This window comes from Camarhynchus parvulus, chromosome 20 (assembly GCF_901933205.1).
Source record: "Camarhynchus parvulus chromosome 20, STF_HiC, whole genome shotgun sequence".
NCBI classification, from domain to species: Eukaryota; Metazoa; Chordata; class Aves; order Passeriformes; family Thraupidae; genus Camarhynchus; species Camarhynchus parvulus.
Genome location: NC_044590.1, coordinates 727,387 through 742,172, shown reverse-complemented (window position 1 = coordinate 742,172; position 14,786 = coordinate 727,387). Strand labels below are relative to the sequence as shown.

The 14,786-nt window shown below is 52.0% G+C and overlaps 1 protein-coding gene across 1 annotated transcript; it reads right to left on the bottom strand.

The window, feature by feature from the left end:
- Positions 1 to 7,774: 7,774 nt before the first annotated feature.
- On the bottom strand, positions 7,775 to 9,532 carry CEBPB (CCAAT enhancer binding protein beta). Its single transcript, XM_030963261.1, has one exon. It carries the CDS (start codon positions 9,279 to 9,281, stop codon positions 8,307 to 8,309), a length of 975 nt encoding a protein of 324 aa, XP_030819121.1. The 5' UTR covers positions 9,282 to 9,532; the 3' UTR covers positions 7,775 to 8,306.
- Between the last annotated feature and the right edge of the window lie 5,254 nt (positions 9,533 to 14,786).

The following is a 14,786-nucleotide window of genomic DNA, read 5'->3' as shown; positions in this document are numbered from 1 at the left end:
GCCTGGAGTCACAGACTGGCACAGGAGAGGGCCTGGCAGGGCTCAGAGCAGCTCAGGGCAGCAGAGCTCCCTTCCAAGGCAGGAAAGGGAAGATGCTATCCAGTTCTGAGGGTGATCTTAAATTCCTGGAGATTATGGGGCAGGATAAAAATATGGCCCCTGCAGAGGATTTCCTAATGAGGCACAGGCTGCTCAGTGAGAGGAAAAATTACTTTCTAATAGCATCTGCCTATTTTACATGTATAATGAGCCAGACTCTGTGTGGTCAAATGACTGTCAGGGAAGGGTTTGGAGTGAGGGACAGTTGTGCCTTTGCAGCAACCAGTGTTACCCTGAGAGAGAGCAGAGTGGAAAAACAGAGCAATGTCTGCAGAAACCAGCATGTAACAAACCCAAGAGGTCCATTGGCCTCTTCATTACAGGAACCTGTGGATCAGCAGGTTGGGAAGGCGCTGGCTGAGAGCACAGCTCCCACCCTGATGAGCAGTGTCAGAGCTGCGGAACCGTCTCAGTTTGCTCCCCAGGCAGGGGCTCTCGGGGGGCAGCTGTAGGAAAGGGTGAGCCCAGTGTTCCTTTCCCCCCTCCTGGTGCCAGCTGCAGTGGGGGGGTCGCTGCAGAGGGCTCTGGGGGGCTGCAGCCCCCTGCCCAGCCCTGGGGGCTCGCTGGCACACAGGCACTGCTGGGAGGGCACAGGAGCACGTCAGGCTCATTCTGAGCTGCCCAGTGCTGCAGAGCCCTGCCCAGCCCCTGCCCAGCCCCTGCCCATGGGCAAGGTCAGGCACGCACAGAGCCCCTGCTGTCCCCTGCTACCCCTGCTCCGTGTGAAGCAAGGCTTTGCCTCTTTAAAAAAAAAAAGAGAGAGAGAAACATTTTTGCTTTGCCTGTCCCAGTAAACTGGCTCTCATGCCAGTAAAGCATTCCTAATTGGCAGGATTTAGAGACTGATCATTTCAATTTATGCCCAGAACAGGTAGGGCAGCAATGAAAGCCTCTCCCACCCAACCCCACCCCTTCTCACCAGCGCGCCTCAACCCTGCCCTGGAGGGACCACCTGGAGGGCTGAGCAGGGAGTTCCCATCTGTGCAATAGAGGCCCCGGCCCGCAGTAAATAGCAAACAGCAGCCTGGGCTTATGGCTCATTCGCAGCCAGTGGCCCTCTGGTCACAAATCTCCTGCACAGGAGCACCTGCTGCTGAAGTCCCCAGTCCTTTCCTAACACTGCCTTTAAGACAGTGTTGGCAGGAAACCCCAGAGTGAAATTTTCCCTTCCCATTTCCCTGAGGTCGGTGGGAAAATCATCCCTTGGCTGTTGGAAATGGTTCCCATCAGCGCCAGGCTTGCAACAGCCTCCCAGAGCCCTGGGCTGCTGGGGATGGCTTCCCCCTTCACCACGGGCAGATTTGCCTCCTTGCCCTTTTTGCCAGTCCCTTCCCACTGTGCCAGCCTTGCTCAAGGACTGTGTCCCCTGCAAGCAGGCACAGGCCTGTATGACAGGAGGGCTGAGTGCCTCGCTCCCTGCTGGAACTCACCTGTTGTGAGTGCCCCATCCCTCACAAGGCAAGCTCCCCTCACTCTGGGGAAGGCACAATCAACCCATATTTGTTACTGACAGAGGGAGAACTAGCAAGGAGCATTAGATTTCCCCATAAAGCAGGAGCATCTATTCCTCTAAATAAAACGCTTTGCAAAAATAAAAACTAAACCCAAGCACAGTACAAACTGGGAGCTATTAGCAAATCAGGCTTCTGCAATTGCAGAGCTAAAATCCAAATAACATTTTCCAGTAGCCATTAGCCTCACTCAGATTGCCCAATGCAGGCATCACTGCTTTTCTCAGCATCTGCTTTATCAGTTGTCTTCCAGCCCAGGGAAGTCCATGGCTCTTGGCAGCAGCTCCTGCTGATGTGCAGGGGTTATTGCTCAAGAGCCTTTGATCAGCAGCCAGGCTCTATCACACCGAGCTCTGAGCCCTGGCTGCCAGGGCTGGCCAGCACAAGGGCTGGGAGGGCTCCCTCAGTGCAGCAGGGTTGCTCTTGGGCAGCATCTCATCCAGCACGGCCCTGGCCAGCCAGCCCTGCCCTGAGCTGGCCACAGCTGCCCCAGCAGAGTGCCCGGGGCTGGGCAGGCTCTGTGTGTGTCTGCACAGCTCTGGGCACAGCCTGCAGCTCCTGTGCAGCCCTGCTCTGCTGTGCACTCACTGCAGGGCAGCTGCACCCGGGGCTGTGAGAGCACAGGCTGGATCCCACTTGTCAGATGCTTTGGTGGTTGAGCTTTTTTCCCTGGGAAATGCAGAAATGCCAGAGCCACTGTCATCTCCTTTTGCACAGCAAGTGACAGCCAAATCAGCTCTCTCAAACTGGAAAACACATGAAATGGAGTGCTCAGAATTTGCCGGGGCATGTGCTGCAAAACTGAGCAAGGCACAAAAGTTTTCCCAGAGACACCGTGATCTCAGACCCATGTATATACAGATCCATGTAAATAATCCCATGTAAATACAGATCTATGCATTTATCATTACTCATGCCAGTAATAATAGTTCCACTGAAATCACTACAGCTACGTGTATAAAATGAAGCACATGTGTAAGATCAGGATCTAAATATGGAACAGGCAAATTCACCTGCAGCTATGGCAACTGCACCTGGAGCTGCAGATGCACATACCTGCATGAGCCTCTCTTATGTTAGGGGCTGACTGATAATATAAAGATAGATGAAACACTGGTGGAAAAGGCAGGACCAGAAACTGTCTCTTTTGTTCCAAAGCTCCATATTTATCCCTTGCATCTTAATTTCTGTCAGTGCTCTGCACTCATTACCTGTGCAGCTCTGTAATTTGCTTTAAAAGGGGTTGAGGACACTGTAGCTGCTCTCAGACATCAAGGCCTTCTGCCATCTCTCCTACTCCTTCAGGTTTGAGGTCTCAGCCCAGCAGTCAGCACTATTCTTAACTTCAAGCACAGAAATGTGTTGTGCCACCCTGAGTGGTCATCAATAACTCAGCAGCAGGAGAGCAGCCCTGTGCAGAGTTTGGGTTTCTTCACGGAGCTGGCACCAAGGCTGGCTTGTGTGCTCAACTGAAGTGTTCTTGGCTAGGGGCCAGCCTGCATTCCTCTAAGCAACCAAACTCCTTGATAATGACTCCTTTTTTTCATAATTCTCCTCATCTCGTTGTGCCAAGTTATCCCCCAGATATTCTGCTCCTGGTACACTGAAGTGTTAGACACGCTAAAATATCTCAGTAAGTTACATTCTTGCTTTGGTCTCTGGCCCTCTGCGTTGCAAAAAGCAATAGACACAGGAGCTGTATTTTACTGTTGCAGGACACCTGGGCTCAGAATGCTGCCAGAACCATCCACCCGAGCTGTGTGTGGATGGCAGAGGCTGGGGAGAGGAGCAGAACTCTGTTTGTGCTGGAGCCACCCTTGTGCTCTGCAGAGCGGCTCCAGGCACTTTCTCTAGTTCTTGTGATTCCCTTCCTGAATTGCTGCAGCCAAGTAATTGTTTCATCATGTTGCTCTGAAATATTTTCCCATCGTGTCACCATCACATTCATCTCTCAAATGTTCGTTTCTCCTCTGCTCACTTATAGAGGATCTCTCCCAAAGCGTCGTGCCCAGGTGGGGAGGGCAGGCGGCAGGGGAGGCCCGGGGGGTTTTGGTGGTTTGGAGCCCTGATTCCTGTCACTGTCATTTCTAGGCACCACCAGCGAGCTGCTCACCACAGCCTTAATAACTGCTGTTGCAATCCACTGGCAAAGCCGCGGTATTTATAGCAAACAAACAAGTCTGGGTGCGGGTGGGGCCGGGCACGGAGCCTCCTGCCCCTCCTGGCCAGAGCCCTGCTCCTCCAGAGGGGCTGCACGGAGCCCCAGAGCCAGGGCTGAGCCTCCTCCCCTGCCTCAGCTCCCAGGGGATTTACTCTGCAAGTTGTAGGAAACTGGGAGACCTAACTAAACCTCTGATTAAACACCCTGGGCTCTGGGAAGGTGCTTTGATAGCTATGGAATGTGTGATACAGGAATCCCAAAACCAAGGGCCAACAGGACAGGGCAAGGTGAAAACCAGATGTAGATCTCAGTCTTTCTTACTTTTTAATTAGCTGGAAATTATTATTGGAATTCATTATTATTTATTGTTATTATATGAATAATTTCCATAGTAAATATATTTTGGGGGAAAATTCATAATAAATGAGAATTAAATTTGGCACTAATTTGTGAAATTGTGGCACCCAGTTGGAAGGTTTGGAATTAAATATGTCCCTGTTGTAAATGCAAATCAATGATCTTAAGCAAGTGTTAACCCACTTCTCCTCATTTAGAATTCCAGCCCTGTAGTTTCCCACATCCATCTACCAGCATGTCTAGGAGGGGAGAAAAGCCTTTTACTCAAAATGAAACATTTGAACCATTGAGCAGGTGGGGAAATGATCACAAAATTTCCAATTCCCAGTAGATCAAATGCAGCATTTTAGGGAATGAGGGCCCTGCCAGCCCTGGGAGCTGCAGTGCCCGAGCTGCATGGCTTCCATTTGACAGAGGAGCAGGATGATTTTATTTGACAGAGGAGCAACAATTAGTACAGAGAGATGCATGAATTTTCCTGCATCTTCTAAGAGTCACCAATGGAAAGCAGTGGGGAAAGTGGGAAAGCAGCATCACAGTGTCAGAACTGCACTGGGTTGCTCATGCTTTGGGCAGATAACAGAGTGATAATTGAAGAACTGCTTTCAAAGATGTAATTGTATTTTTAACATATATTTTTAATTGCTACATATGATTCGTTTTGCAGAACTAAGCACTACTGAATTCAAACACCTTATAAACCAGTGCTTTGGAAAGGGCATACCAGTGCCAAGGATTTACAGACTGACTTCCACAGAGAAAAAGCTCAGCTGGTTTAGTAGCAATAAGAAAGACCTGTAGAAATTGACCAATGTTAATACATCATTCGAAAAGAAATATAAAAATACAAATTAAAAGCCCAAATGAAATGCTGGTTATAAACTTGATAAAACCGAGAGCAGCTGTCCATGCCTGGAGTTCTCAGCGTGGTTTGCCTACCACGGGCTGTCCTGAGCAGCTTCAGGAAGGGAAGCTCAGCAAGCCCTGTCCGAGGCCAACTGAGACATTCCAAGTCCTGCTCTCAGCCAGCAGAATCTTATTTGTCATGGGAAACTAAATCAATATTTGGAGCTGAGACACTGTTTGGACAGGGATTTTCCAATCCCCCCCACTGCAATTAGAAAAGGTATTTGGAATCTTTTGTCTACTTTAGTGCTTGGAATTTTCTCAGATTCATTTACAAGCTATTTTTTCCAGACTATTATTTTCTAGGAAATGTTTTAATTACCTGGGTTTTTTCATATGCTGTTTTAGAGGGCAGAATATTTCATGGCTTCCATGCATTTAATAGCAGTAAAAAGATCCTGCAATGTAGTTAGTAATTATGAGGGTAATACAAGATTAAGAATGAAGGATTGGGGAATTCTCTTTCCAAGTCTTTCATGGATTCCTTCTGAGACGACTGTAAAATTGGTGTGTTTATGGCTTAATTTTTTTGTCTGTACAAAAAATCATTGCTGGACAAGGGTCCTCCCGAGCTAGATATCTGCCATCCTAATTGGGAGATACCTTGGAATACAGCAGTAACTAACTTAAACATCATTCTTTAAATTGCAGCCACGCCATGCTGGCTCTCCTGCACCGGGGCAGGCAGGGTTTAGGGATGGGGATTAGCTCCTTCATGCCTGGTAGAGCTCAATCTCCAAAACTGGACTAGTATTTAAACAGATATAAATACCTCCAGTACATCTTATCTTTCAATCTACCCTGCCTTCGAACTCTTGTTGGAAACTTTGTTATTTAGAAAGAAAGAAAGAAAGAAAGAAAGAAAGAAAGAAAGAAAGAAAGAAAGAAAGAAAGAAAGAAAGAAAGAAAGAAAGAAAGAAAGAAAGAAAGAAAGAAAGAAAGAAAGAAAGAAAGAAAGAAAGAAAGAAAGAAAGAAAGAAAGAAAGAAAGAAAGAAAGAAAGAAAGAAAGAAAGAAAGAAAAAGAAAGAAAGAAAGAAAGAAATGTATCTGAGGACACCTCCAGTCCTCCAGCAGTTCCACCTTGGGCAGCGCTGGCTCTGCCTGGGAGCGCCGTGTGTGAGTTTGGGTGACATTGTGTGGCCTCCAGCAGAACAAGAAAATGGGATCTAAGGATGTGGATAGGTTTCGTAATGATCCAAATAGTAGAATAAACAGCCAGGGGAGGCTGGAGTAATCATCGTCACGAGGGACAGCCAAGACAAGATCTAACGTCTGTCCTGCCTGCAAGAACTTGAGTCATGCTGCTGCAGGAGCGAGCTCACCCAAGAAATCTATTTTAGGGGCTCGTAAAAACAACTAAACAACTGAACTGCACTGTACAAATGAAAAAGAAAACGGGGGCAATCTGTGTGGGGCTAACGCTGCCCTGCTCACGGCCGCACAGCTCGGGGCGAGCAGGGAATGAGCAGCCAGTGTCAGGGAGGGCTCCAGCTGATGGACCTGCAGGAGGCTCTGATCCTGAGAGTCAAAAAAAGCAGAGCAGTTCTTCCAGTAGAAAACATGTTTTGCTTGAAGAGACACTGGAAATAAGCAACAAGTTTCGGATTTGTCCTGCAGCCCACGGCTGTTTGTGCGGAATGTATAGGAACAAACTCAAGGCCAATGTCTTTGTACTGAAACCCCCTTTTGTGCTCAGCTGTCAGAGCACAGGCAGCAAAGGAGCTTCTTTCCCCAGGCACTGGGAATGCGGATAGAAAAACTTCACACTTAAATTTGGCCTAACAGGAAAATGGAAAATGCTGACTAAGAGCTGATCTTTTGCCCAGCTCCCTCCACGTAACCAGCCCGGGTCTGTTCACTCCTTACAGACCTTACAGCAGGGAGTAGCAGCCGGCAGCTCCGGCCAGGCTGGCCTGTCCCAGCAGCAGGCACAGCCTTGGATCTCCCCAGAACAAAGTCCTGGCGGCCACAAACCTCCTCCTCCTCTGCCACCCCCACTCGTCTGCCCCTTGCCCCAGCAAACACCTCTCACCAGAGGATCTACCTGCAGTTCTTAGGAGTTTTTAGGAGAACGTCTCCGAGCAAAGGGAAGGGGGTGGTTCATGAGCCTCTCACCTGGTTGGGTCTCATGGGAGCTTCCTGAGCAATGCCCGAAATTACCGAAATCCAACAGAAATGCTACTTTCTCATGTTTGTTCCTGTAAACTACAAACATAAGAAATGCTGAATCGTAAAGAATAGAAACTCTGTAAAGAAAGAAAAAAAAAAACCAAAACCAAACACAAACACTCATTTCAGGCTTCCTCCCTTACTTTTTCTTCCTCCCTCCCACTTCAGACTCGGCGTTATTTGCCAAAGATTGGTCATGGTTTGGATAGCACATCTTGCTCTACACGTTCAAAACAGCATGAAGTGCAGAAAAAAACCCAACACAAACACCTCCTCCCCAAACAACACCCAAGCAGCAGCTAAAGCAGGTGATTAAAGGAAACAAAATGAGGCAACAAGAACCAGCTAAGGCTTCCAGCTCTGCTCTTTGCTGAGTTTCTCTTGGGGGTTTTGGGGTTTGGTTTTGATTATTGGGTTGGGTGTTTTTTCCCCTTTCTCTCAGAGAAAGCTAAAAGACCAACAAAAATCCCTATCCCTGATCACAGCATTGAGCCAGAATCAGCTGGAATGTCAACCCCATGTTTAATCTAACTTTAAACATGCCTTCAAAATAAAACAAGCTACTTTTTTTTAACCTAGTCATAAAGTTTATTAAAATTGTTCATTAATGCTTCAAATGTAGCAAGAATGCATAGATCCCAAAATATACATATGTATTTTCTTATAGAAATAGATTATTCTTTATAATAAAAAAACTGTAGGAACATCTTTAACAGATTACTCAATCCATGACTGACAGTTACACGAGATTGCATCATGTACACAGCATTCCCAGCCATGCTTAAAGGATTGCATCACTTTGCCCTTGCTCTCCTCTCGCTCTTTTAAATAACCCAGCGCCCAGCAGAGCCCGCCCGGGCCGGGGCCGGGGTCCCTCCGCGCCCCCTCCGCGCCCGCCCCGCTGCAGCCCCGGCCCCGCTCAGACCCCGCGCGGCGGCGGAGCCTTCCGCCAACATGTCGGTAAAGACAAACAAAAAAAAAAAATCCAACAACAACACAAATGAAAACCAAACCCGCCCGCCCGCCGCGGGCTCTCGCCCCCCTCGGCCCGGCCCCAGGAGCGCGGAGCGGGGCCGGCGGCTCCGCTCGCCCCGGCCGGGGGTCAGCAGCGCGGCGAGGAGGCGAGCAGGGGCTCGGGCAGCTGTTTGAACAAGTTCCTGAGGGTGCTCAGCTCCCGGGAGAGCTGCTCCACCTTCTTCTGCAGCCGCTCGTTCTCGGCCGTCAGTTCCAAGACTTTATGCTGCGTCTCCAGGTTGCGCATTTTGGCTTTGTCGCGGCTCTTGCGCACCGCGATGTTGTTCCTCTCCCGGCGGAGCTTGTACTCGTCGCTGTGCTTGTCCACGCACTTCTTGGGCTTGTTCTTGCCCGCCGGGGCGGCGGAGTAGCCCCCGCCGGCGGCGGCGGACTTGGAGGACTCGGAGGGGTTGGGGGTGCCGGGGGGGCTGGAGGAGGACGAGGTGGACAGGTTCCCGCTGCTGCCGCTCGGCACCGACTGGTAACCCAGGTAGGAGCGCACGGTGCTGCCGTAGGGCGAGGACATGCCCCCCGGTCCCGGCCCCGCGCCCCCTTCTTCCTTACGGGGCCCTTTGCAAGAGTCCAGGGTCTCGAAGACCGGCTCCACTTTGGTTTCCACGATCTGGGGCGGGAAGCAGCCCGGCAGCCCCCCCGGCTTGTGGCTCTGGCTGGCGCAGGGGTGGCTGTGCCGGGCGAGGCTGATGTAGGTGTAGTCGGGCTTCTTGCTGCCGCCGCTGCCTTTATAGTCCTCGGCGAAGAGATCGGAAAGGAAATCTTGGCCGGCGCCGCTGCTGCACGGAGGCTCAAAGTTGCCCCCTGCTGCTGCCGCGGGAGGCGGCGGCTGCGACGCCAAAGGCTCCAGGTACGGGCTGAAGTCGATGGCTCGCTCGTGGTCCCCGACGGTGAGCTCGGTCATGGAGCGGCCCCCGGCCGCCCGCGGGTGCAGCTTGTTGAGAGCAGCCAGACAGTCCGCCTCGTAATAGAAATTAGCCACTTCCATGGATTTAAAGGCGGGCGGCTGGATGGGGAGGCATGCTGCGTCCCAGGCCACCAGGCGTTGCATGAAAGCAAAGGGGGATGCGGGGAGGAGGAAACGACGCAGGGGGCCCCCCCCGGCAGAGGGTCAAGCTGCCGCCGTCGGGGTGGGGGGCTCCAGACCCTGCCGCAGTCTCTGGCCTGGGCACGGCCCCGCGGCGCTGCCCGGCCGGGCTGGATCAGTCCCTGCGGCGCGCCGGGGCTTCACCGCTCCGGCAGCTGCGGCGGGGGCTGGCGCGTCTCCTCCGGACCATCTGGTTCTGGGTCCCGTGTCCTAAAGTCTCTGACTTAGGAAAGTTCCTTTCCTCAGTTATTTATAGGGGCGGTGGATCCCATAGCAACAGGCGCGTCACCGCCTGGCCGCCTGCCACTCCGCACGCTCGGCGCTGCCGGTCCCGGCCCCGGAGGAGGCTCCCGGGGCGGGCGCGCCGGTGCGGTGCCGTGCCCGCCGGGCCGCCCACAACAAACCGGGCAGGGACGGACGGACGGACGGAGGGAGGGGCTGGCTGCGGGCCCGCAGGTGCGGGACTCGGGGCTGGCCAGGGCGGCAGCGGGCAGCGCTGAGCCCCGGGGCCGCGGGGACACGGGGACAGCGTGTGCCGGCACTGCCGCTGCTGCTGCTGCTGCCCCGTGCCCGCCCGGGCTCCGCTCGGGCACCGCAGAGCGAGGCAGTGCCCGAGGCTGGCAGCACCGCCGGGGCTGGGCACGGAGCGCTCTGGGTCTCGTTTCACCCTAGGAGAAATCAAGGCAGGGAAGATTTTTCCAAGTTCTTTTGGCAAAGCGGGGGGAAAGCTGCAAACCAAAGACGGATCCCGTTACTCTGCGTGCCGGGCTTGCTTTGGTGAATCCCACTGGCAAGCAGAAGTGTCCAGAGGGACGTGCCCAGAGCCACTTTGCACAGTGCAGGGCCGGAGCGGGGCACTGCCCCAGCTTCCTCCTGGCGGCCGCCGGCAGCCGGAGCCCAGCCAAGCCAGCGCTGCCAGCACCCATGGGGGCCTGAACGTTTGTCTTGGCATATTTGCTTTGCACGATATGGTGCAACTGTCAGGGCACACACGGGAACCGGGAAGAGGGAACGGGCGGGGGAGCCAAAGGAGATGGAATGGGGGTCAGAGGAGAGTGAGATTCCTGCATCAGAAGGTGGAATCCAAAAGTTTTGAGATTTGCAGGGTAACTTTGGGAAGGAAGACTGAATCCCGATGTCCGTTTTAATTAAAGACACCCACCTTGGGAATCAAACTTATATTTTCACTCTCTTACTCCCACATTTACCTGTCTACAAGCTGATGATTCATGCCCAGAATAAAGGACATTAATTTAAAACAAAACATATAATTAAAGGAAGTAGGAGTGTCCTCCCTCAGTAAAGAAGACCTAGCACTGCAGGGAAAATGACACTGCCTCTTAGAATAATGTGAAGCAATCCTGCGGTGTGGGAAATATTGTAACGTTAAGCCAGAGGAACAGGTATTGCATTATATGATTCAAACAGTCAACTGTTCTTAATGTTCAAACCTCAGAACTCTAAAAAGAGGAAGAATTCAAGAATCAGTCAGTGGATCATCCGACTTTTTCTTTCTTTCTTTTTTATTTTTCTTTTCACGTTTTAATAGGATTTATTTGTTTGTTTCCATAACAAAAGCTCCCTAACAGGTTTTCAGGCTTCAAATATTTCTAGTTCCATCTTTATCTACCAAGTTAATCTTTGGTGAATGCGCTAGAGATTAAATTGGAGCTGGGCCTGGCCAGAGAGCTGGGTCTGGAGGTTGTAGTTGGAGCCCATACCTTCATAAATACAAACATCTGTATTGGGTGCAAATACTGGCAAGTTGCAGTGAGCCAGGGCTTGTTCTTCTGGCTGTTTACTCCCTCATCCTGCGCCTTTATCCTGCATTCTGATCTGGCAGTTACATCCAGTGGCTGCCCTAACTGGCCCTTCCAACCGAACTCTTGAAAATCAGCCTCGTGTTTCCTACCCCAGACAGTCCCAGGGCCCCAGAGGCAGGAGCCCTCCTGGCTGGTGACCTGCTGCAGGCACAGCTGGTCTGCCCTGCCACTGCCCCACAGGTCTCCAGCTTGCCGTGGTCCTCAAGCTAAAGTCAAACGTTAAAGCTGCTTGGTAGAATTCCTGAACAGATTTTCAAGACGGTTTTGGAGATCTGAGTTTGCTCTCTTCAAATTTCTGTCCTATTCTCTGCTGCTCTGCAGCAGAAAGTTGTATTCCTGCCTGGGGTTAATCTTCCCTAACAAAATAAAGTCTGTGCAACTGTCATGTGAACCAGATTCTATCAGGGCTGGCGTGGCCCACACCTGCTCTCCCGGCCAGTGCTGAGTAATCCCGCAGTCACCCCGATCACGTCAGCTGGGGTGGTAATTCAGGTTGGATGCCCGGCTTGTCCCCTCCTTCCCTTCTCCCCCTCGCCTCCCTGCTCTACCTGGATCTCTTTCAACTTCCTCCAGCTCACCTCAAATCCCAACATCCACTCTCATGGAGCCGACGTCCGCTCTCAGCTTCTCATGGGAACCTTGTTGGCGGGACTAACCACTTATCCAAAACCCCAGCGTTCGGCGAGCAGGTTTTGGGCTAACTCTGGCCTCTTTTAAATTATTTCTGCACTTGTCACAACAAATGCGTGGCCAGAAGTGGGGGTTTTGAAACGGGAACAGGTGCAGGACGAGGCTCACACCACAGGACTGAGCCGAGGTCTGGGCACACAGGGCTCTGTCCCTGCGAGTGCCTGGCTTGGCCTTGCCAGATGTGCAGAGGCTGCTGATAATTGTCCTGGAAAAGCTCCTCAGAAGTGCTTTAGGCAGAGAGATGCAGACATTCCTGGTAAAGGGACCCAGGCACTGGCAGCAGCTCTTCAGCCTGTCTCCCAACAGAGCAATTTCCATTAGAAAAGCAGCACTTCTGTGAAAAGCACCTTCCTTCTAGAGATTTCATAATTTCTTTTTTTTCATAACTATTCAGCTGAGGGAGGAGACAGCAAAAGTCCCAAATTACTTAGTAAGAATATAACATCTTTGAGAAAAAATTTCTGATGCAATAGCATCCAGGTTCCTCTACATTCATGTGTGAAACAATCCAGACATGGGGAGGGGAACAGGAGGAGACCAGCCTGGTGAAAAGCTGGAGGGAAGAATCTCATCCTCACTGCTCATCCCTGTCATGAATTAAACTCTGCTCTCTCTTTGCACTGTAGAAGCCTCAACTTTGCAGCTCTGGGCTCAGACCTACAGTAAAGCATTGCAGAGGAATTTTCTTCCTGGAAATTTTCTTCTTTTCCAGGATTTCTTGCAAGCTTTCCAGTTCACATTCCAGGTCTACATCAGCTGCCTCTGGAATGACACCAGCTTTGGGGAGATGCTGTGAGTTTAGTGGTGATGGCTCAAACACTGCAGTGTTTATCAGAAGGTCTCTGGACCCAGGGTCATACCCTAGAAAGAGCCTGGCTGACAATCCTGATGTTTCTTGCTCAGCTTTGTCCCATTTATGATTTCCCTGGCAGCAGCTCTTGGCAGGTCAGTAAGATCAGAGCTGCGGTGTGGAGCAGCAGAGGGGCAGAGCAGGGGCAGCAGGGCAGGAAGGCAGTGCCAGCAGTGCCTGGGGTGCTGCGGGCGGTGTTGGAGGTGGCTGGAGGAGAACAGGAGGGATCCCAGAGCAGAGTCCCTGCCAGCAAGCACAGAAGGGCTCTGGGGGTAGGACAGGACCTTGCCTAAAACACTGACCTAAGTAGAGCAATGTTGCAATGAAGGCTATAAAATAGAGAAGTAACATTGAAATTTATTTCTGAGCATGTTGAGCTCTTTTTTTTCCCTTCTCCCTAGCCCCAGGTCTCTCTTTATTCAGCTGCATGCCATATGCCAACAGCAACTCACCAGCTGTACCTGGCAGAGCACAGGTTTGGAACCATGGCTCTCCACTTGCTGTTCTCTGCTGTGAAACAACAGCCCTTACTAAATGTCAGACAGGGACAATGTGTCAGCTCGAGAGAGGCTGGCTGTCCTTCTGCCTGCCCCAGCTCAGACCAGGCTCAGACTTGGCTTCATTTTAGCACAAGAAGGGATTGCCACATGTGCCCCGCAGTGGGAGGCTGTGCTGGCAGTCCCAGGGGTGGCTGCAGGCTGTGTCTCCTGGCCTCCTTCGCTGCCTTTGTTCCAGAGCAGAGTCCTCCCCCCGAGCCCTCCCTCACCCCGCTCCCGTGTGACACCGTGATGGGCTGGGACGTGGTTTTTGTTGGTCTTCTGCTGATTTTCTGCTCACCTCTGACCCAGCAGGCCTGGCCTTTCAGCGCTGCGTTGCTCAATCCCCTTTATCTCCTCGCCGCTCTTTGCCCTACTGGCCGCGCGGAGACGACACCTGGAGACTGACACCGGTGGGACAACATCGGCCAAATTCCCTCCCCGACCCGACGGAAAATTTTCCAGAGCAAATCTGAGGTCAGAGCACCCACTCTGTGGCTCTGAGAAACAAAGGGAGGAGGAAGAGTCAGAGCACACAAAGGCCCATGGAAGGGAACGGTGACAAAGCACAAGCCACAGTGTCCATCATGCATGGCAGAGAAAGGCCCTGCTGGGGCTGGCTGGCTGGAAGGATGTGAGTGTCAGTCTGAGCAGGGACAGTGAGAGGTGACTCTGTGTTTTACGAGTAGCCCATTTCCTTGTGCTCCATAAAAATGGCAGAGAAGTTGCTGTCCACGAGCTGTCCAAAAGTTCTCTGTAGTTGCCTGACATTTCCTGGGTAATTGCAGCCTCCTGCTTTGATGAATTTGTTACAGATCATGCAATTGTGACCTCTAATGTATCCAAGCTTTCAAAAGATCTATCATGGGAAGATGAATTCTATCCTTCCGGGGTACCCTGTGAAGTGTCAGAAGTTCCTAGTAACAGAACGTGGTAATTCACTTAGGAAATTTCTAAAAGAGAACTCTTCCGAGGTCCTGAGGCTGTGGGACAGACAGCTTGAACTCCATGGGGTGTACGGCAAGGGACAACATAAAACAAGGGAAGTCTGAGAGGGGGTGACAGGAGAAGGGGCTTAGCTGAAGAAATAGGATTTTTTTTCTTTATTGAAAGCATTAGAAGTCTGTGCTCTAGACTGTACAAATACTTGTTTTCCATCTGCTCTCACCCTGTGTCGAGCACCACAGGGAAAGTGGGGCTGCCAGGGAATCGGTTCGGGCTTGTTGTTCGTGAGTGCTGGCACTGGAACAGCCCCGGGGCCGGTCTGTGTCACCTGGCAGCTGGCGGTGTGGATGGGCTGCCAGGTGGGGTAACCGCGGTGTTCTGTCCTCCACACGCCGCGCTCCTCGGCCCCTGTCATCTGCCCACCTTTGCATTTCGGCTTTGGACGGGAGCCGTGGGAGTGGCTGCTCCAGCTCTGCCACCCACTGACACTTTCCCATGCCAGAGAGAGTCCGGCGAGGAACCGCAGCCAGTTCCTGCTCCCCGGTGCCCCGGGGCTCGGGCGGCCCGGCGGAGCGGGCAGGTGCGGGGCCGAGCGCCCGCGGGGGCTGCGCTCAGCCGGGGGACG